Source organism: Stegostoma tigrinum, unplaced genomic scaffold, assembly GCF_030684315.1.
Source record: "Stegostoma tigrinum isolate sSteTig4 unplaced genomic scaffold, sSteTig4.hap1 scaffold_288, whole genome shotgun sequence".
Lineage (NCBI taxonomy): Eukaryota > Metazoa > Chordata > Chondrichthyes > Orectolobiformes > Stegostomatidae > Stegostoma > Stegostoma tigrinum.
Genome location: NW_026728216.1, coordinates 7260 through 30592, shown reverse-complemented (window position 1 = coordinate 30592; position 23333 = coordinate 7260). Strand labels below are relative to the sequence as shown.

General features: G+C 46.8%; 1 protein-coding gene across 8 annotated transcripts in view; it reads right to left on the bottom strand.

The window, feature by feature from the left end:
* LOC132208090 (utrophin-like) overlaps window positions 1–23333 on the bottom strand; it is a 146956-nt gene extending 123623 nt beyond the window's left edge. Inside the window, exons 1-4 of one of the 8 annotated variants that reach the window (XM_059643828.1) lie at window positions 20980–23333; window positions 11586–11722; window positions 9649–9807; window positions 2573–2841 (exon numbers count right to left, since the gene is read on the bottom strand). Coding sequence is in view for 3 of the 8 variants with exons in the window: in XM_059643833.1 (XP_059499816.1) it covers window positions 2569–2841; window positions 11586–11739 (427 nt within the window). In the remaining 5 variants the exon portion in view is untranslated. Of the gene's footprint in view, window positions 1–2568; window positions 2842–9648; window positions 9808–11585; window positions 13372–20979 lie in introns of those variants that run through there. The other 7 variants (XR_009444182.1, XM_059643832.1, XM_059643827.1 and 4 more) reach the window with 7 other exon arrangements.

Here is a 23333-nt window from a genome sequence, read left to right as displayed (position 1 = left end):
TAAGCTGGTGTCATGTGACTTCTGACTTCAAACACTTACAGAATGTGTCTTCAATCCTACCGTGACTTGACAATAAGTCAACTTCTTAAAATTTATAAAATGAGAATGTCAAGTGAAGTATGTCTAACCTTGAGCGTTTAAAAAAGGAAATATTACAACCACAGTCCAGTCAGACAGTAAAGACAGAAGGAATGATTGAATCGACTGTGTCTGACACCACACAATTAATCCCCCTGATGGAAGAAAGGTTGGCTGCGTTCTCTTTCTTCAGGAACGTCCAGCTAATACCACCTTACTACTGCTTGTTTTATTCATCTCATGTTCCATCTAATTCCTTGCAGTCTTGGTCAAACCTTCATGTAATTTATTCAAATTTTCAAAGAAATAAATTTAACTTTATATTCCACAATTTTAACATCTCCTTTTAAGGTTTGAACAGTTCAGTTCGTACAGTGCACATCTTGTGTTATTAACTGGAGAACATGGTGGAAAAATCAAGATATATTGACAAGTAAACAAATGGCTAACTTCTGTTTCCTTGTCAGTAATGCCTTTTGAACAGAACATTAAGTTGCGCAACTATGTAGAGATAACAATTTAAAACTGGGAAGACCACTTTGTGGTCCCCACACCAATCTCTATTCACTACCTACTGATTGCATTACTCCGCCTTGGCAACAATGTAATATTACGCTTGTCTCAGCACAACCTTGGCATCTTGTTTATCCCATGATGAACGTCCGACCACACATTCATGCAATCCCTAAAGCTGTCTCTTTACATCTTTTCAATTCTGCCTACCTGTCTCTTGTCTTGGCTCATTAGCAGTGAAACCTTCATCTGGAACTACTTCACTTCTGGACCTGACAATTCCAATGCATTCCCTGTTGGAGTCCCACATTTGCCCATTGAAAACTTGACGTCGTCTAAAACTCCACTGCCCGAGTCTCACCTTGAACCAAATCCTCTTCTCTGTACTTTCTACCTGACTGCTACTATTAACAGTAATTTTATTAAATTCTCATTTTTGTTTACAAATCGTTCCTTGGCTATGCCTATCGCTATTTTCGTAATCTCCACCAGTCCAACTATACTTCAGGATATCTGCACTCGTCTAATTATGTCCTCTTGCCCACTCTTGATTTTAAACGGCCCACTACTAGTTGCCAAACATTTAATTGTGTCGGCTTCAAACCCAAGAAGAGACTTCCTACACCTTCAGCGAGCAAACTCACATCCCGAACCTCAACCCGAGCAACAAATCTTCTCAAAACTCGCTAACTTCCTACACCTCTTAGCCTCTGTACGTTTTCTCTTTTAAGGCACTTTTTAAAACAATCCTCTTTCATCAAGCTCTTGACCGTCAGAACTAACAACTTAATAAGGCTCAGTTGTATTCTGGGATTGTGAATACTCCTTTCAGACGCCTTCAAAGTTTCCCTCCATTAAAGAGATTTTATAAGTGGTTCAAGTCATTGCCAAGCAGAGGGGGACGAATTGGGGAGTTACTTCAAAGAGCTATGATATGCCAAACGACCTCCTTCCACACTGGCCAACTCTGATTCTACAAAAAGAAAAATGATTTTCAGACTTGGGAAGATCCCTCAAAAATGTCACATCTAACCAGCTTATGGGCAGAGTCGAGCTGCTGAGATGATAGACCAGGATTTAGGGGTACCAGGAGTGATAATATGCTGAACACAATCAAATTTTGAGGTTGTAGAATGATGTGGTCTTCATCATTTTTGACACTTGGACCATTTTCCTTCCTTTCCACAGAACAAGTCAAATAGCGGCAGCACAATGTTGCATGGCCGCTCAAGCCTGCTCCACCGTCGATGATGATTGTGGCTGGTCTTCCACATCAATTAAACTTTTGCTCATATCTCATCCTCTTCTCAAAACATCGATCTATTCACGTGTAGTATCCCTCTCGCTAACTTCATGAGAATTCATTCCAATCACTGAACTCCTAACGCTGACCCACCCCAGGTCAAAAAATTCAGCTGAGATCAGGAACTGATCTCGCCTGTATGGCTGAGCTGGCTTTTAAAAAGTTTGCCGGTGAGAGAGTCCCAGTGAGAAACATTCATTAAAAAAAATAATTGCATGGATTGCTCTCCAATCCTAAACTCTATTCAAATTCAGTTGGTTTGTGATGCAGAGTGATGCCCTGCAGAGAGGGCTCAATTGCCATACCAGTGAGCTGACCACAAAGGGTCTTCGCCTCAACCGCTCTACTTGACTGAGGCGTGGTGATCTTCAGGTTAAATCATAACCAGTTGTCTCTCTCTAAGGAGTCGCCAAATGGCGTGCTAAGACTTTACCTTTAACCCTGATAACATGGCAACAAGCAGATAACTCAGCTGATGTCACTGACTAATAGAATCCTCAATTATACTGATATTCATGTTGTGATATCATCAGAAGGCATGCTCAACTAACTTTTAATTTGCAAATTCAGTTAACAACCATTCAATCAATATTACTGAATACTCATATTACTGATCGTCTCGATACAACATTCTGGTTACATCTGTTCATAAGTGAAGTGTAATGTAATTGCACTTACTGTGGTTTTATCAATGTGATCCTGCAATGAGTCAATAAGCAGGTCACCCACAGGTTGCCAATCAGTGTGGACCCCCTCAGCTGTTATCACATGAGCCTCAAGATCATCCAGCGCTTTCTGCAGTTCTTGAAGTTTCTCCAACGCCTTTTCCACCTGTTTCTGCCAGTTGCTCGCACGGGTTTTCAATTGCTCCCAATTTTCCTTCACTTCTGTTGACTGTTTGCGGACAGCTTTGGCAATTCTCTGGGCTCTCTCTTCCGGGGTAGGTTCTGGAAATATGAAGTGCAAATAATTTATCAACTGTTCATGATTTTGATCGATAGATTTTCTTTCTAAACCCCTTTCCTTTAAAAGGTCTCTCTGGACTTTCTCCTGAAATTGGGATATATAAGACTGAAGCACATCAATGATAAATTCTGTAATTAGCTAGCAGGTCGTGGAGCCATGAACAGAGAATCACAGAGAACCAATACAAAGCCAAATAAAATTCCGCAGATATTTGAAATTTGTCACTACCAAGGAAGCTTTAAAAAAGGAAAAGGATCAGTGACTAAATGGGTACAATTCTCAACAAAAGATTTGAAAAATCCTTTCAGTGTATCTTTCGTAGCTATGAGACAAACATCCAACACAAACCAACTTTCATCTTTCAGGACTGGCAAGTTAGAATGATAAACCCAAAGTCTACCCTGCATAGTTCGCTCTAGAACTCACTTCATGAGGTTGTTAAGAGATGTAGAGATAACAAAGTGTGCAGCTGGATGAACACAGCAGGCCAAGCAGCATCTGAGGAGCACAAAAGCTGACATGTTGGGCCGAGACCTTTCATCAGAAAAGGGGGAGGGGGAGAGAGTTCTGAAATAAATAGTGAGAGAGGGGGAGGCGGATCAAAGATGGATAGAGGAGAAGATAGGTGGAGAGGAGACAGACAAGTTAAAGAGGTGGGGATGGAGCCAGCAGAGGTGAATGTAGGTGGGGAGGTAGGGAGGGGAGAGGTCAGTCCGGGGAGGACGAACAGGTCTCCGGGGCGGGAAGACGTTAGGAGGCAGGAAATGGGGGTGGGGTTTGAGGTGGCAGGATGGGATAGGTGGGCTGGTTTTGGGATGCGGGAAGGGGAGGGGTGATTTTGAAGCTTGTGAAGTCCACATTGATACCATGGAGTGCAGGGTTCCCAAGCGCAATATGAGGTGCTGCTCCTGCAACCTTCAGGTGGCATCGTTGTGGCACTGCAGGAGGCCCAGGATGGACATGTTACCTGAGGATTGGTAGGGAGAGTCGAAACAGTTCACGACTGGGAGGTGCAGTTCTTTAGTGCAAACTGAGCACAGGCGAAGCGGTCCCCAAACCTGTTTGGTTTCCCCGAAGTAGAGGGGGCCACAATGGCAACAGTGGATACAGTCTACCACATTAGCAGATGTGCAGGTAAACATCTGTTTGCTGAGGAAATTCTTCCTGGGGCCTGGGATGGGGGGGAGGTATCGGGACCAGTGAATTTTAAACGTTTTGATGACAACATTTATGGATATGCAGGGAAAAGTGCTGGGTGTCGGGAGTGCTAGAGGGGAGTGTGGAGCGGATAAGGGGGTCACCTAAGGGTGGTGGGAAAAACGTCTTTGGTGGTGGGGTCGGATTGCGGATGGCAGAAGGGTCGGAGGACGACGCATTGAATCCAGATGTTGGTGGGGTGGTACGTGAGGGCGACGAGGACACTGTTTTGGTAGTTATTATGGGGTGCGGGTGAGAGGGATGAGTTGTGGGAAACGCGGGTGACACGGTCGAGGGTGTTTTTGACCACTGAGGAGGGGGAAGTTCCGGTCCTCGAACAACCCTCAACAGTTTCTCTTTCAATTCCTCCCACTTCCTACAGACAAAGAGGGTGGCCAGGGTAGCCAAATGGGCCCAAGCTATGCCTGCCTCTTTGCAGGTTACATGGAACGCTCCCTCTTCCGTACCTACACTGGCCCTCAACCCCACCTCTTCCTCCGTTACATTGATGACTGTATCGGCACCGCCTCGTGTTCCCACAAGGGGCTCGAACAGTTCATCCACTTCACCAACACCTTCCTCCCCAACTTGAAGTTAACCTGGACAATCTCTGATACCTCTCTCTCCTACCTGGACCACTCTATTTCCAACCACTGAGAAACAAATATCCATTTCAACTCCACAAATTCCCACAGCTACCAAGATTACACCTCCTCTCACCATATTCCTGCAACAATTCATCCCCTATTCCCCATTCCTTTGCCTCTGCATCTGCACTCCCAGGATGAGGTATTCTATTCCAGTATATCTCAGATGTCCTCATTTTTCAAAGACCACAACTTCCACCGCTCTGTGGTTGATAACGCCCTCGACCGTGTCTCCAGAATTTCCTGCAACAAATCTCTCTCACCCCACCCCGCAACAACAACCAAAACAAAGTCTCCCTCGTCCTAACGTACCACCCCACCAACCTCCGGATACAACGCAGCATCCTTCGAAACTTTCAGATTCTCTGGGAGGCTACGGAGGAGGTGGCGGAGCCTTTGGCCTTGATCTTTGAATCCTCATTGTCTACAGGTTTAGTACCAGAAGGCTGGAGGGTTGCAAATGTTGTGCCCTTGTTCAAAGAGGGCAGTAGAGATGACCCAGGTAATTATAAACCCAGTGAGCCTTCCGTCTGTTGCAGGAAAAGTTTTGGAAAGGATTATAAGAGAGAGGATTTATAGTCATCGAGCAAGCACCAATTTGATGGGAGATAGTCGACATGGATTTGTCAAGGGCAGGTCGTGTCTCACAAGCCTCATTGAGTAATTTTGGAAGGTGACCAAGCATGTGGATGAGGGTCGGGCAGTTGACGTGGTGGACATGGACTTCAGTGAAGCCTTCGATAAGGTTCCACATGGTAGGCTATTGGAGAAAACATGGAGACATGGGATTGAGGGAGATTTAGCAGGTTGGATGAGAAACTGGCTTTGGCGAAGGAGGCAACCAGTGGTGGTTGATAGAAAATATTCAGCCTGGAGTCTGGTGACTTCTGGTTTGTCTCAAGGATCTGTTTTGGGACCACTGCTGTTTGTCATTTTTATAAATGACTTGGACGGAGGCATTGGTAGATCGGTTAGTAAGTTTGCAGATGACACTCAAGTCGGTGGAGTGGTGGACAATGTGGAAGAATGTTGCAGGTGACAGGTAGACTTGGATGAACTGCAGAATTGGGCAGAAAGGTGGCAGATGGAGTTCAATGCGGATAAATGTGAGGTGATTCACTTTGGGATGAATAATAGGAAGGCAGAATATTGGGTCAATGGAAAGATTCTTGGTAGTGATGCTGTGCAGAGGGTGTCGATCTATGTCGATCCCTGAAAATTGCCATCCAGGTTGATAGTGCTGTGAAGGCGGCTTCCGGTGTTTTAGGTTTTATTGGCAGTGGGATTGAGATCCAGAGCAACTGTCCAAAAAACTGGTGCGGTCTCATTTGGAATATTGCGTACAGTTCTGGTCGCCCCATTACAGGAAGGATGTGGAAGCATTGGAAAAGGTGCAGAGGAGATGTTGCCTGGTCCGGAGTGAAGAAAGGCTGAGGGACTTGGGTCTGTACTCATTGGAGAGAAGGTGGTTCAGAGGGGATTTAATAGAGACATACAAGATGATCAGTGGATGAGACAGGGTGGACAGTGTGGGTCTTTTTCCGAGGATGATGACGTCAGCTTGTATTCGGGGGCACAGCTTAACAGTGAGGGATAATAGATTTGAGATAGATATCAGAGGCAGGTTCTTTACTCAGAGAGTGGTAAGGATGTGGAACCCCCTGCCTGACAATGCAGTTAGCTCAGCCACATTCGGGGCATTTCAACAGTCCTCGGATAAGCATATGGATGATAATGGGATCGTGCAGGGGGATGGGCTTAGATTAGTTCACTGGTCCATCCACATCATCGCAATGAGCAAAAAAGCACACCGTTGTCTCTACTTCACAGGAGGCTAAGGCAATTGCGTGTGCCCACAAGGGCAACTTTCATTGATGTACCACAGAAAGCATCCTATCTGGATGCATATCACAGCACGGTTCCTCTCGCAAAACAATCCCTAATTATTATGGCTCCTGCCTTTCTTCTTCCAGGCAGAATTGGTTCTGCTTTGTCATAACTAATTTGGGAGAAAATCCACGCTCAGTCTAAGTTAATTCTTCCAACAATTCAGATACCATGGAATACTGAGCAATGAGTTGGTGTGTGAGAAAAAGAGAGAGAGAGAGAGAGAGAGAGAGAGGGAGAGGGAGAGAGAGAGAGAGAGAGAGAGAGAGAGCCAGAGAGGTTGGGGGGTGGGGGAGGAAGAGAGAGCGCGCGAGAGAGAGAGACAGCGCGAGAGAGAGAGACAGCGCGAGAGAGAGAGACAGCGCGAGAGAGAGAGACAGCGCGAGAGAGAGAGAGACAGCGCGAGAGAGAGAGACAGCGCGAGAGAGAGAGACAGCGCGAGAGAGAGAGCAACAGAGAGAGAGAGCAACAGAGAGAGAGCGCGAGACAGAGAGAGGGAGAGCGAGACAGAGAGAGAGAGAGAGCGAGACAGAGAGATGGGCGATGAGGGAGAGAAGGAGAGACAGACAGACAGAATAGGTGACAGAATGTGAGTGTGTGAGCGCCTGCATCAGACACTGAGAGAGATGTTGCTGAGGTGGAGATAGTTGAGAGTGTCGATCACCAACAATCTCTCCTGGTCCACCCAGATCGTCGCAATGGGCAAAAAAGCACACCAAATGTCTCTATTTCCCCAGCAGGCTAAGGTAATTTGGAGTGTCCGCAAGGTCAACTTTCATTCATGTACCAGAGAAAGCATCCTATCTGGATGCATGTCACAGCATGGTTTGGCAACTGCTCTTCCTAAGATCACAAGAAACTGCAGAGTCATGAACACAGCAGAGTCCATCATGCAAACCAGCCTTCCATTCGTTGATTCCACCTCTACTTCCCGCTGCCTCGGGAAAGAAACTGACATAATCAAAGGCCCTTCTCACCCGCCAATTACACTCTCTTCTCCCTTTTTCTGAAGGGAAGATGTAAAAAAAGTTTGTATACATGCGTGAAAAGATTCAAGAACAGCTTCTTCACTGCTGTTATTGGACATCTGAATAGGACACTGAAAAGCTTAAATCTAATTTTGATCTTGCTCTCTGTGCATCTTCTCTGTAGCTGTCACTATGTTCCGTTTCACTCATGCGCCTTGTTTGATATCACCTGTCTATACTGCATGCAGAAGAAAACTTTTCACTGTACCTGGGCACATGTGACAATTATGACTCAAATCAAGATAATAAAATGTGAGGCTGGATGAACACAGCAGGCCAAGCAGCATCTCAGGAGCACAAAAGCTGACGTTTCGGGCCAAGACCCTTCATCAGAGATGCTGCTTGGCCTGCTGTGTTCATCCAGCCTCACATTTTATTATCTTGGATTCTCCAGCATCTGCAGCTCCCATTATCTCTGACTCAAATCAAATTGACTGTGTGCAAGAGAGAGGTGAGCATATGATTGTGCTCAAGAGTGCAAAGACAGTGCATGAAAGTGTGTGTGTGCGCACGACAGAATGTGTGTGCCAGTGACTGTGCTTGAGAGTGTGTGAAAGGGAGTTAGCACAAGAAGGGAGTGTTACAGCATGCATGAGGGAGTGAGTGTGTCTGTAAGTGTGACTGTAAGTGTGAGTGAGCTTGACAGCAAGTGAATTTGCAAACCTAAGTGTGTGAGGGAGAGATTTGTGGTAGTATGTGTGTACTTGAGAGTGAGAGCATTGGCAAAAGATCCTGCAACAGTGCATGCAAGTGTGCCACAGAATGTGTGCAAGACCGTGTACGACTGTGTGACGGTATGGAGTATGAATGAGTGAGAATGTGACAGAGTGTGTTCGTGAGAGACTGTGTTCCTGACTTTTTTTTGTGTGTGTGTAGTGTGTTTGTGCATGAGGGACAGAATATGCATGTGCAACATAGTGTGACTGTGAACCTCTGTTGGTGCCTGTGAGTGAAGTGATGGGGGAGAACAGGGAGAGGAGAGAGAGAGAGAGAGACAGAGAGAGAGAGAGAGACAGAGAGAGAGAGACAGAGGGAGAGAGACAGAGGGAGAGAGACAGAGGGAGAGAGACAGAGGGAGAGAGACAGAGGGAGAGAGACAGAGGGAGAGAGACAGAGGGAGAGAGACAGAGGGAGAGAGACAGAGGGAGAGAGACAGAGGGAGAGAGAGAGAGGGAGAGAGAGAGAGAGAGAGAGAGAGAGAGAGAGAGAGAGAGAGAGAGAGAGAGAGAGAGAGAGAGAGAGAGAGAGAGAGAGAGAGAGAGAGAGAACGCATGAGAGAGAGAGAGAGAGTGCATGAGAGAGAGAGAGAGAGTGCATGAGAGAGAGAGAGAGAGAGAGCGCATGAGAGAGAGATGAGATGAGGAATTAGAAATGATGGGTGGTCAATACCTGGAGGAAAAAAAGAACAGTGTGAGAGTGTTAAGAGAAGCCGCTGGATGTAATATGGAGGCTATTGTTTTTTTTATTGTACTAAATGAAAAGCAAGTGTCACCTCTCAGTGTTAGGGGACAGGAGATGTGCATTAGAGAAGGAGATATCGTCAGCCTTGTCAGAGACAGCAGACAAGTTGCAAATGCATAGAAACTGACATTAAAGCTTTCTTATCAATGTGTAAAGAGGTGAGACAAATATGACGAGTCAATATTGTACCTTTGCGCTCAGTAAAATCATGGAATCATGAATCAGAGAACCCTTACAGTGTGGAAACAGGTCGGTCAGCCCAACATGTCCACACTGCCCCTCACAGCATCCCACCCAGACCCATCCACCTATAACTCACCTAACCTACACATCACTGAACACCTTGGGAAATTTAGCACGGCCAATCCACCGACCTTGCACATCTTTTGACTGTGGGAGCAAACTCGAGCACCCGGAGAAAACCCATGCAGGCACATAGAGAATGTGCAAACTCCACACAGAAAGTCACCAAAGGGTGGAATTGAGACAGTGGTGTTAACCAGAGCCACTGTGCTCTATATTATGCGAATTCAGCTGCAAGCATTTTTTTTAAAGAAGGGAAACTTACCATCGTCACAGGATTAGAGTGGTTTCAATCTTCTATCAGCTTTGAGAACCTTATCCATATCTGCCTTCACAAGGGCAAGGTGATGGTAATGGTGTGAGACCGGTTAGTGTGCAGCAGCTCGCCATGCAAAACATTAACGGCACTTTCATTGCTTTTTTCCTAGGGGCATAACAGAAAGACAAGAACATGAAAAAATCCTGAAATCTTTCTCCAATTTCAATCTCCAAGGGACCATCCGTTCCTCAAAAGTCATAACCAAACTGAACATGGGCCTCCTGCAGTGCCACAAATGATGCCACCCCAAAGTTGCAGGAACAGCAACTCATATTCCGCTTGGGAACCCTGCAGCACAATGGACGTGGCTGACAGCTCTGTCAACCACGAATGCAAGGAATGCTCAGTTGAGGAAGAATGCAGACATTTCGGAATCCCTCCAGCAGAAGATGATATCATTAGAACAAATGGATCTGTCTGGACAGTCCTGTTTGTAGATTTTGGGAAGTAAGACTCTATTGTTTGTCATCAAGGATATGGTTGAGTGATCATATTCAGACTGAAGAGACCAAGAATGTGAGGCTGGAGAACGGGTGCAGAACCATGCCTCTCGGAATTCCTGTGCGTGTCTATGCTTGGCTTGGGCTACTACGGTTACCTTGTCGCAGTGTCCTCTGAGAGGCGTGATTCTCCACCCATAATGCAACCAACAAACAGATACAATTGGACCCCCACACACAAACCCATACAGATCAAAACCGGAAATGACAGTACTCATGGTAACAGACCGGACAGTGTCAATTCCAGACAGAGTAGAATAACATCGTTTCATTGGAGGCTGTACCGATGATGTCACCGATCATGGTGACGAAACGTCTGAATGAGAAGAAGCCAGCTCGGCGAGCAAGTCAACAACCTCAATCAGAGAACTGGCTGTTTTGAACTACCTTGTTCAAGAGTTTCAGTTTTGATTTTGAATGTTAAATCTCGCTCCCACATAGGGATGGAGGATTACTGTTAACAGCTGCATTCTAACTAATTCATATCGAATCATTATTGTTTTGACCAGTCTTCGGGTCAGGCTCCCTCGGTGACTGAGTCTCCCAAATTGTTAAGTTCCCTCGTGAAAGACTCCCCTTCTTGACACACCCAACTAGATCTACCTCAGTTGGTATGAATTAAGCTGACTAAAAAGGATCTTTGTCTTGTGGATACCTTCCTATGTTTCAGAAGGAGTCAAGATAACTCAGGGTGACACGGTGACTCAGTAGTTAGTACTGCTACCTCACAGCACCAGGGACCTGAGTTCCATTCCAGCCTCCGATGACTGTCTGTGTGGAGTTTGCACATTCTCCCCTTCTCTGTGTGGGTTTCTGCTGGGTGCTCTGGTTTCCTCCCACAGTCCAGAGATGTGCAGGTTAGGTGGATTGGCAATGCTGAATTACCCACAGTGCCCACGGATGTCTAGGTTAGGTACATTAGCCATGGGAAATGCAGGCTGACAGGGATAGAGGAGGGGAATGGGGATGGGTCTAGGTGGGATGCTCTTTGGAGGGTTGCTGTGGGCTTATTGAACTGAGTGGCCTGTTTCCACACTGGGGATTCTATAAAACTAGCTTCTCCTGAACTCGTGAGAGAGTGAGTTTTATCAATTGCTAAATGCAAGAAGTCATAAGGCACCACAAATATGCACAAGTTAGAAACAAGAAATTAGCTCAAAAACCATAAAAGTTAAGAGGGATACGGATACTTCAGCCTTTGGATTGTTTGTGAAGAATAGAAAGTGGGATGTTGTGGCCACTAAGTTGGGCGATGCCCGTAATGTTGATATGAATTCAGCAGTTAATTTTGAGATTCTTGTTTAAATTCTTTTGACCTTGTTTCCCTTTTGACATTGCCCAGGTTTGCAGAGCTCAGAGCAAGAGATTTTCTTTTCTTCTTACCTGCAGCATAGAGCGATGAAACGGCTGTCCCAGAGCCGTGACCTCCGCAACTCCTGAGACCACACGAGCACATTCGCCCAGGAATACACACGGACTGATACGAAAGAACTATCGGGATAACAATACTCAGCGTGCTACTGGAAAAGACAAGCATGTACAAACAGAAAACAGCTGTAAATAGTGTCAAGAGGTGAAATCAAGTGATAAAGCTAAATTCATGGCTCTTTGCTTGCGTGCTCATTGTATTCAGAACAAAATCAACAAATTAATAGCACATTTCTAGGTTGACGGGCATGATTTTATAGCTATTACAAAGACATGGTTACAAGGAGATCAACACTGGAGCTAAGTGCGCAGGGCTATACGGCATTCCAAAAAGACAGGCAGGAGGGAAAGTGACTGTAAGCAAAGAAATTAGTATGAGAGCAAGAAACGATCTTGGATCGGAAGATCTAGAATCCAATTTTATTTATTTGTTAATGGGAGGAGGACATCCCGAGCTACGCAGTGTTTATTGTCCGTCCCTAATTGCCCAGGGGACAGTTCAAAGTCAATCATATTGCTGTGGGTCTGCAGTCACATGTAGGCCAGATCATGTAAGGGTGGCAGTTTCCTTCCCGAAAGCACATCAGTGAACCAGGTGAGTTTTTCTGACATTTGGCAATGAATTCATGGTCATCATTATATTCTTAATTCATGATTTTCTTTTATATTGAATTCAAATTCCACCATCTGCTGTGCTGGGATTTGAACACAGGTCCCCAGAATGTTATCTCAGTCTCTGAATTAACAGTCCAGCAATAATACCTCTCGGCCATTTCCTCCCCCATCGTGGAACAAGAAAGCCTGTAGCTGACTCCCACTTGGGAAAAACAGTGAACCAGGAGCTTCTTAAATGGGCGATCGCATCTCCTTACATTTTAAGACAGCCATGGATAATCAGGACCTTGTGGGAAGGGACGAAATTGGGGGAGGGAAAATTACATCAGTGTTAGGTAGGAGCTGAGCAGTATTAATTGGGAGGAGCTTTTATTGAACAAGTCAACATTTGATACGTGGGAGTTATTTAAAGACCTACTGATCAGCGTTCAGAACTGGCCTATTCCAGGGAAGGAGGAATGACAAGGATGGCAATCTAAGGACATACGGACATAAGAAATAAAACAGGAGTAGGCCATCTGTCTCTTCCAGCTCGTTCCGCTGATCTTTTTTGCGGACTCAGCTCCACTTACCCTCCCATTCACCAGAACCCTCAATTCCTTTCCTGTTCAAAGATCTATCTGTTTTGGCTTTCAAAACATTCAACAAGGGAACCTCAACTGTTTCAGTGGGCAGAGAATTCCACAGATTCACAACCCTTTGGATGAAGAAGCTCATCCTCAACTCAGTTTTCAATCTGTTCACACTTATTTTGAGGCTGTGCCCCCAAGTTGGAATTTCGCCCATCAGTGGAAACAATTTCCGATCCATTTGTTTCATAATTTTAAAAGTTTCTATTAGATCACCCCTCATTCTTCTAAATTCCAGTGACTGCAATCGGAGTCTACTCAATATCTCCCCATACAGCAACATTTTTAATTCTGGAATCAACCTCGTGAACCTCCTTCGCACCCCCTCCAGTGCCAGTACATCCTTTCTCAAGTGAGGAGACTAAAACTGTACAAACTACTCCACACCAAGCCTCACCAGCACCCTATACAACTGTAGCATACCCTCCCGATTTTTAAACTGCATCACTCTCGCAATGAAGGACACTGTTCCATTTGCTGTCTCAATTACCAGCCGCATCTGCAAACTACCTGATTCAGACCCAAGGCTGCCCAGCTCCCTCTGCGGAGCAGCATGCTACAATTTTTCACCATTTAAGCAAGACTCCATTTTTCCATAATTGCTACCAAAATGGATGCCCTCACATCTCCCATCATTGGACTCCATCTGCTAGACCCTTGTCCATTCACTTAAACTTTCTGCATCCTTCTGCAGATTTTCATTGTCCTCTTCAGACTTTACTCTCTCACTCATTTTAGTGTCATCTGTGAACATAGAAAAATACAGTGCAGAACAGGTCCTTCAGCCCTCGATGTTGCACCAACCTGTGAACTAATCTGAGCCCGTTCCCTCACACTATCCCATCATCATCTATATGCTTATCCAAGGACTGTTCAAATGCCCTGAATGTGGCTGAGTTAACTGCATTGACAGGCAGGGCATTCCACGCCCTTTCCACTCTCTGGGTAAAGAACCTGCCTCTGACATCTGTCTTTAATCCATCACCCCTCAATTTGTAGCTGAGCCCCCTTGTACAAGCCAACATCATCATCCTAGGAAAAAGACTCTCACCGTCCACCCTGACTCATCTTTCTCTGATCGTCTTGTATGTTTCTATTAAAGGCCCTCTTAGCCTTCTTCTCCCCAATGAGGACAGACTCGAGTCGCTCAGCCTTCTCTCATAAGACCTTCACTCCAGACCAGGCAACATCCTGGTAAATCTCCTTTGCTCCTTTTCCAATGCTTCCGAATTCGTCCCGCAATGGAGCGACCAGAACAGGTCGCACGAGCGTTTTGTGCAGTTGCAGCATGACATCACGGCTCTGGAACTCAATCCCTCTACCAATAAAGTCGAACACACCGTATGCCTTCTTCACAGCACGATCAACATGGGTGGCAACTTTCAGAGATCTATGTACATGGACGCCAAGGTCCCTCTGCACATCCGCACTACCAAGAATCTTTCCATTGGCCCAGTATTGTACCTTCCTATTATTCCTCCCAAAGCGAATCACCTCGCATTGAACTCCATTTGCCACCTTTCCGCCCAATTTTGCACTTTATCCAAGTCTCTCTGCAACATGCGACATTCTTCCACATTGTCCACCACTCCACCGACTTTAGTGTCATTTGCAAACTTACTAACCCATCCACCGATGCCTGCGTCCGAGTCATTTATAAAAATGACAAACAGCAGTGGGCCAAAAACAGATCCTTGAGGCACACCACTAGTAACCGGACTCCAGGCTGAATATTTTCCATCAAACACCACTGGTTGCCTTTTTACCGAAAGCCAGTTTCTCATCCAAACTGCTAAATCTCCCTCAATCACATGGCTCCGTATTTTCTCCAATAGCCTACCGTGTGGAACCTTATCAAAGGCTTTACTGAAGTCCATGTACACATCGTCAACTGGCCTTCTCTCATCCACATGCTTGGTCACCTCCTCAAAATCTCCATGAGGTTTGTGAGACACGACCTGCCCTTGACAAATCCATGTTGACTATCTCCAATCAAATTGTTGCTTCCGAGATGATTATAAACCTGATCTCTTATAACCCTTTCCAAAACTTTTCCTGCAACGGACCTAAGGCTCACTGGCTGTAATTGCCTGGCTCATCTCTACTGCCCTTCTTGAACAAGGGCACAACATTTGTCAAAGTGGGCTATCACTTGGCACGGGTAACAAACCAGAGATAACCACTCCGTTTGTTTGAGCTCTCAGCTTCCAGCGGAGCTCCCTGAAATCCTGCCTGACGTCCCTATCCCTCTTTCTACCTATGTCGTTGGTACCTGTGTGGACCATGGCTTGGGGCTGGTCACCCTCTCCCTTCAGGACCACAAAGACACTATCCGAGACAACACGGACCCTAGCACCTGGAGGCAACGCACCAATCGTGAGTCTCTTCGGTTCCAAACAAGCCTTCTATCTGTCCCTCTAACTATTCAGTCCCCAATGACTAACACTCTCCTCCTATACCCCCTTCCCTTCGTTGCAAGAGCGACAGACTCTGTGCCAGAGACCTGCACCCCAGTCAGTATTGAGGTAATGCCTCATCGTAAGGAGGTCAGAATTGACCGAGTGGCAGATATTTAGAGGGTCAGTACTGAGGCAGTGCACAACCGTCAGAGGGTCAGTACTTCAGGAGAACCCCATTATCAGAAGGTCAACACGAATGGAGAGTCACATCGTCAATGGTTCAATCCTGAGGAACACTTCATTATCATAGGGTCAGTCCTGAGGCAGTGCTTCATTGTCAGAGGGTCAGGATTAAGGTTTAGAATTGAGGGAGTGCTATCTGATTATGTCACTCTGACAATGAGGCACTGCCTCAGGAATGAGCCTCTGACAATGAGGCACTTTCTCACTTCTGAATCTCTGACAAAGGAAGCATTCCCTCAGTGCAAACCCTCTGTCTGGACCCGATGTCAATGAGGCACTCGCTGAGTACTGACCCTCTGACAAAGTTCCAATAGCTTACTACTGACCTTCTAATCATGTGCCCCCTACCCCATTTCTAAATCTGTTACATTGAGGGCACTGCCTCAGAACTGACACACTGGCTATAAGGCAGTCCGTAAAGACTGACCCGCTGATCATGAGGCTGTCCCTCAGTTAATGACCCTCTAACTATGAGGCACTCCCGTAATTCTGACCGTCAGGAGCTACCTCAATGTTGACTCACTGATATAGAGGCACGGCCTCAGAATTGACATGCTGACGATGGGGCACTTGCTCAGGACAGACCCTCTGATAGAGCTGCAGGTTTGATATTAGAGCAGTGATGCACCGCGAGCAGGTCAGTATAAAGGGAGTGCCACACAGTCAGTGGACCAATATTAGGGGAGTGCCACACTGTCAGAGGATCACTCTAAATGGAGTGCTGCACTTGTGGTGAGTGAGTACTGAGGCAGTGCGGCACTGCAAAGGGTCAGTAATGAGAGAAAGCTCCATTTTCAGAGGGTTAGCACAGAGGAAGTGCTTAATCAGAGAGTTATTTCAGAGAGAGTGCTGTATTGTCAGAGTTTCGCACTGAGGGAGTATCACACAATCAGAGGTCCAATATTAAGGAAACAATGCACTGTTGGAGGGTTGATCTAAAGGGAGGGCTGCACTGTCAGAGGGTTAATGATGTGGGAGTGCTGAAATATCACAGAATCAGTCCTGAGAAGTGCTGCACATTCAGAGAGTTAGTGCTGAGGGAGTGGTCTAATGTGAAAAGATTGATATCAAGGGGCACTGCCGAAGGATCAGGAGTGCAATACTGTCAGAAAAACAATATTGAGGGAGTTCTGCTGTGTCAGTGGGTCAATATTACAGGATTGCTACACGATCCACGTATCAATGTCAGACGGTCAGTCCTGAGGGAGTGCTGCACTGTTGGAGGGCCAATATTGAGTGTGTGCGACACTCAAGAGGATCATTTTGTTGGACTTGTGCACTGTCAGAAGTTCAATTGTAAGCAAGTGCCACACTGGTAGCGGGTTAATATTATGGGAGTGCTGCACTGTCAGACGGTTAAAGATGAGGGAAAGCTCATCATCTGACAGGGCATCACTCCCTTCAGACGAACCCTCAGGCGGTGCAGCACTCCAACAAGTTAGTTTCAGAGGCATGTTGTCCCATCAAATTGACCGTCTGAGACAGGAGCATGCACTTAATATCGACCCTCTCACAATACTGCACTGCCTTAACATAGGCCCTCTGGCAGGGCGGCTCCCTTTCAGTACACACCTTCCAACAGCACAGCACTCTCCCATCATTGACCCTCTGACAGTGCAGTACTCTCTTAATACTGAATGTGTCACACTGCTCGACACTGTTGGAAGGTCAATACTAAGAGTGTGCTGCACTGTTAGACAGTCAATGATGAGCTAGTGATGCATGTGCGACATTCCCTCAATTCTTATCCCATTACAATGAGGCACTGCATTAGTATGGCCCTCTGACAAAGTAGCACAGCTTTAGAACTGACCCACTGATCATGAAGCTTTCCCTCAGTACTGAACCTCAGAGTGCTCCGCAGCCACAACACTGACTCTCTAATCCTGCAGTACTGTCTCAATTCTGACCTCAGTCCCGACCCTGTTACATTGACATTGCAGTTCTTCCTTACCATGGACACTCTGGCCATGGGACAACACTGTTGGCCCTGTTGCAGTGCAGAATTCACTGACACTCACCCTCTCCCATACCTTCAATACTGAATGTCTGATAGGACTGCGGGCAGCTGACTCTGACAGTGCAGCATTCTCTCAGTATCGACCCTCTGACAGTAATTAGGGGACTGCTGCATTGTCAGAGAGTCAGGACTGAGGAAGAGCTGCACTATCAGAGGGCAAATATTAATGGAGTTGTGCACTGTCACAAATTCAATATTAACAGAGGGCTACACTGTCAGAGAATCAATGATGACGGGGCAGTGCGTTGTGAAAAGACCTGTAATAAAAGGCATGCGGTCTGTCAGAGGGACGAAACGGAGAGCTTCACTGTGAGAGGGCCAACATTAGTAAATGCTCCAGTCTCAGAGGGTCAATGTGATGGGAGTACATCTCTCTGACATTATCTTGTTGGCGGGTCAGCGCTGACGTAGTGCTGCACCGTCCGAGGGGTCGGAGAAAGGGAGTGATGCACGACCAGGTGATCAGGGAGTGCTGAAGTGAGGGGGTCGTCAGCGATAAGTGGGTGAGCTCTGAGGGAGTGCAGCACAGTGTGGGGTCAGCACTGCGGGAGTGCTGTTCTGAGGGGTATCAGGACTGAAGGGGGTCAGCACTGAAGCAGGTCAGCGTTGAGGGAGTGCTGCACTGAGGGGTTCAGAATAAAGGGTATGCTACACTGAATGGGTCAGAAATGAGAGGGGGGTCAGCACTGAGGGAGAGCGGCACTTGAAGATGTTCAATATTACTGTGTCCTGCACTGTCAAAGGGTCAGTATGAAGGCAGCACTGCAATATCAGAGAGGCAATGATGAGTGTGTGCTGCACTGCTGAAGGGTTAAATTTGAAGTGGTGTCCCACGGCCAGAATGTCAATGGTAAGGGAGCATGGCATTCTCAGAGTGTTATTGCTGAGAGAATACCAGTATGACGGAGGGTTAATACTGTGGCAGAGATGCACCGTCAGAGAATCAGTCATCAAAGAGTACGCAGTGTTGGAGGGTCAGTACTGAGGGAGTGTTTCACAATCAGAGCGTCAGTTGTCTGGCAGTGCTGGAAAAGATCAGCAGGTCTGGCAGCATCTGTGGAGGCAAAAACAGAGATAACATTTCGGGTCCAGTGACCCTTCCTCAGAACTGTTCTGAGGAAGATCCCCAGTTCTGAGGAAGGGTCAATGGACTCGAAACGTTGAATCTGTTTTCTCCTGCACAGATGCTGCCAGGCCTGCTGAGATTTTCCGGCAATTTTCTTTTTGTTCCCGACTTACAGCATCCGCAGTTCTTTTGTTTTTTATGTCTGGCAGTGCTTGTTTGCTTGTGACCTTCTGAAAGCACAGCACACCCATAATCTTGGCCCTGTGACAGTCCAGCACTCCCTCAGTACTGATCCTCCAACAATGGAGCATTCCTTCAATACTGACCAGCAGCGCAGCACTTTATTTCTGCGAGTAGTCTGAAAGAAACTACCTTTGCTTACCGAGAGAGACAGGGAGAGCAAGTGCGTATTCTGTAGGTGACTCAGCATGTATTGTAACCTGAACAAGTCAAACAGTATTTCAGATTAGTTTATAATTAAAGATTATTCTAACTGTCTTCCTGGAAAAGTACAGTCCCTACAACATGGGGCTGATACTAATACACTCACTCAGAAGTGACCCTCCAGCAAAGCAGCCCTGCCTCAGAACTGACCCTGTGACAATGAGCTACTCCATCAGCAGTGAATCTGTAATCACATGGCACTCCCTCAATTCTGAAAACATTACACTGAGGCACTCCTACAAAGGCCTCTGCGTTTTAGGGATTATTTACAGTCATCCCTGTGTTTTACAGGTTATTGAAAGGGGTCACTGTTTTCGGGTTTATTTTCACCCTCCAATCTTGCAGCACTCCCTCAATTCAGGCGTGTAGCAGTAATGTCTCCAGACTGAATCTCGACAAGTGTTGCAAACCCTCAATTCTGATCTGCTCAAAATGAGCCACTGACTGAGTATTGGCCTTCTGACAAAAAGTCACTTATTCAGAACTGGCCTTCTGACAATGTGACACTCGTCCACATCTGACCCTCCAGCAATGAGGTACTGCCTCAGAACTGATCCGCTGACAGTAAAGCACTGCCCCCTCAGTTCTGATCCTCTGACAGAGCTGCAAAACTTCAGGACTGAACTTCTAATCATCTTGTACTCCATCAACTCTGAATCCAATGCACTGAGCTACTGACTCAGTATTTACAGTCTGCTCCTCATACACCCTCAGAATTGACCCTAAGGCAATGTGACCCTGCCTCAGAACCAACTCTGTGACAATGAGGCACTTACTCAGCGCTGAATCTCGAATTGTGTAGCGCACTCTCAGTTTTTAGGCACTCCTTCCAGACTGGCACACTCTCAAGGCTGATCCTGCAGCAATGAGGAATTGCCTTACAACACAGCCACCAACAACAAGGCCCTCTTTAGGACAGTGTCTGATAACGAGGCATTCACTTGGTTCTGAGCCTCTGACAATGAAGCACTTGCTCAAGTCTGACCACATTAAAATGAGGCACCCTCAAACTGATCTGAAACACCTCAGTTTCGACCTTCTGATGGCTCTGAAATGCCTCAGTTTATATCCTCTGACCGGTCTTTTAATTCTGACACAATTACAGTGAAGGTCAGCCTCCGTGCTGACACTCAGAGTACATCACTCCCTCTGACAGTGTTGCACACCCTGAGCATCACTGACAGTTTCAGCGTTCCCTTAATATGGACCAACTCACAATGCAGCACTCCCCTGACATTATTATTTACATTGACGATCTGACAGTACAGCCCACCTCAGTGCTGACCCTCCGACAGCGCAGCATTCCCTCATTACTCACCCTCTGATACTGTAGCCCACCTTTGACAGTGTCACACTCCCTTACTATCGGCCCTTTAACAGTGCAGCACTCCCTCAATGATGACACCGGAACGATGCAGGATTCCCTCAGTCCTGGCTCTGCAACAGTCAAGCATTCAATCAACACTGACCCTCTGTTAGTGCAGCACACCCCTAATATTGATCCTGTGACAGTGCAGCACTCCCTTAATATTGGCCTTCCGACAGAGTGGCACTTTCTTGACGAAGACACTCTGACAATACAGTTTTCCCTCACTGCTGATCCTCTGGCAGTGCAGCATTCTGTCATCACTGGCACCTTGCCAGTGGAGCTACATGCTTCTTATTGACCCTCCACAGTGCAGCACTGCCTCTCTACTGACTCTACAACATTAATATTGATCCCCGAACGGGAGGTTCTCTTTCATACCCACCCCCACAAAGAGAAGCCCTCCCTCATCTTTAACCCTCTGACAGTGCAGCACTCCCTTAATATTAACCCGCTGCCGGTGTGGCACTCCGTTACAGTGCAGAACTCCAACAAAGTGATCATCTGAGTGTCGCGCACACACTCAATATTGACCCTCCAACAGCATAGCCCTCCCTCAGAACTGACCGTCTGACATCCATACACTGATAGTGTCGCAATTCTGTAATATCGACCCCCACCGACGCAGCAGAACTCTCTCAATATTGGCCTTCGGACAGTACTGCGCTACTGATCCTTCGGCGGTGCCTCTTGATATCAATCCTCTGACATTATAGCACTCCCTCAGTACTAACTCTCTGAACGTGCAGCACTCTCTCAGGTCTGATTCTGCGCTATTTCAGCACTCCCACGTCATTAACCCTCTGACAGTGCAGCACTCCCTTTATATTATATTATATTTATCAACTCTCCAACAGTGCACTATTTCCTTAATATTGGACTTCTGATTGGACAAGCTGACAGCATCTCATGTTCTTTATCGACAGAGAGTCAGTTCTGTGGTAGTACCTCATTGTAATGGGTCAGAGTGGGTCTAATCAGTCCAACCCCAAACCTAACCGCGGCTTCAGGCCTAAGCCTAGCCTCAGGCCTAACACTCACCCTCAACCTAAGCAGAAGCCTCAGCCCCAAACCTAAATGTGGTCTGAGCTCTAACCCTAACCATAGACTCAGCCCGAAGCCTAACCTCAGCCTTAACCCAAAACCTCTCCCGAGCCCTACCCCGAACTCCAAACTTAACCTCATTAGTCACCCTAACACAAGTCTCATCCCTCACCCTAACTCTACCCTCATCCAAAACCTCGTCCAATCCTCACACCTAACCCCTAGCCTTGGTCCTAACCCAAACCCTAACCCTCGCCACCCTCTCACGCTAACCCTCATTGTTAATTAGTGAGTACTGAGGTATAGCAGCACTGTCAGAGCATCAGAATAGTGGGAGTGAACTATTGTCAGACTGTCGATACTGAGGCAGTGTCTCATTATAGAAGGGTCAGAATTGAAGCAGTGCCACACTAACAGAGACTCAGTACTGAGGTACTGCAACAGCGTCATAGAATCTGAACTGTGGGCGTGCATTATTGTCAGAGGGTCATGATCTGAGGCAGTGTCTCCTTGTGAGAGGGTCAGTACTGACAGAGAGCCTTCCTTGCCTGACAGTCAGTCCTGAGGCACTGCTTCTTTGTCAGGGGGTCTGGAGGGACAGTGTCTCATTGTTGGTCAGTCCAGTGTGAGGCAGTAGATCATTGGTGGAGGGTCAGTCCTCAGGGTGGGCGGATGATGTGGAGGTGCTGGTGTTGGACTCGGGCGGACAAGGCTGACTATTGACACGCTGCTACAAATGCACTCTCTAGTGCTGACCCTCTGATAAAGGCAAACTCCCTAATTGCTGACACTCTGCCAAGTAGGCACTGGCTCAAACAGACCCTCTGACAATAGGCCACTGACCCTCTGATAGAGCTGCAGTACCTCAGTGAGGCAGTGGCACTCCTTGAATTCTGATCCCATTACAATCAGGCACTGCGTCAGTACTGACGCTCTGCCAAAGAGGTACTGCCTGAAAACTGATCCAATGACAATGAGGCACTCCATCAGGACTTACCTCTGACAGTGCTAGATTACCTCTGTACTGACCTTCTAAAATGGGTGGCACTCCTTCAATTCTGACCCCCTTACAACATAGCCCTGCTGCAGTGCCGACCCTCTGACAACAGTGCATTCTCTGAAGCCTGATCCCCTCAAGATGAGGTCATACTTCAGTATTAACACTGACAGAGTCACTTCCTCTATATTGACCCTCTCATCGTGCAGCACACCCTCAGTTCTGATCTTACGACAATGGGGCACTTTTGACCAGCTGACAATGGTGCTCTCCCTCAGTTCTGACACCTCCACAGTTCTGCACTACCTCTGTACTGACTCTCAGTACTGACCCTATTCTGATCCATTACAATGAGGCGCTGCCTCACTTGTGGCTGGATAACAATGATGCACTCCATCGATTCTGCGCCGCACACAGTGCTGTAATACTTCCGTACTGCCCTGTAATTGTGTGGCACTCCCTTAATTTTGACCCCCTTACACTGAGGCTGTGCCTCAGTATTCACCTCTGAAAATAATGCACTCCTACAGATCTGGCCCTCTGATGCTCCTGCAATAACTTAGTTTTTATCGGCTCGTCACGTGGTTAGCTTCAATGCTGATGCCATTACACGGAGGCAGTTTCTCAGAACTGACCTTCTAACAATGGCACTCCCTTCGGACTGTCAGATACAGCCACACTACCTCCGTTTTGACCCTCTCATCACGTGTCAGTCCCTCAATTCTGAACTCCTCACAATGAGTCGCTAACTCAGGACTGACCCTCTGACAAAGAGGCACTCCCTTAGGGCTGACCTTGCACCAATCAGATACTGCCTCACACCAAACCCTCTCGAATAATGAGGCACTGCTTCAGTACAGACCCTCTGACAAAGACGCAC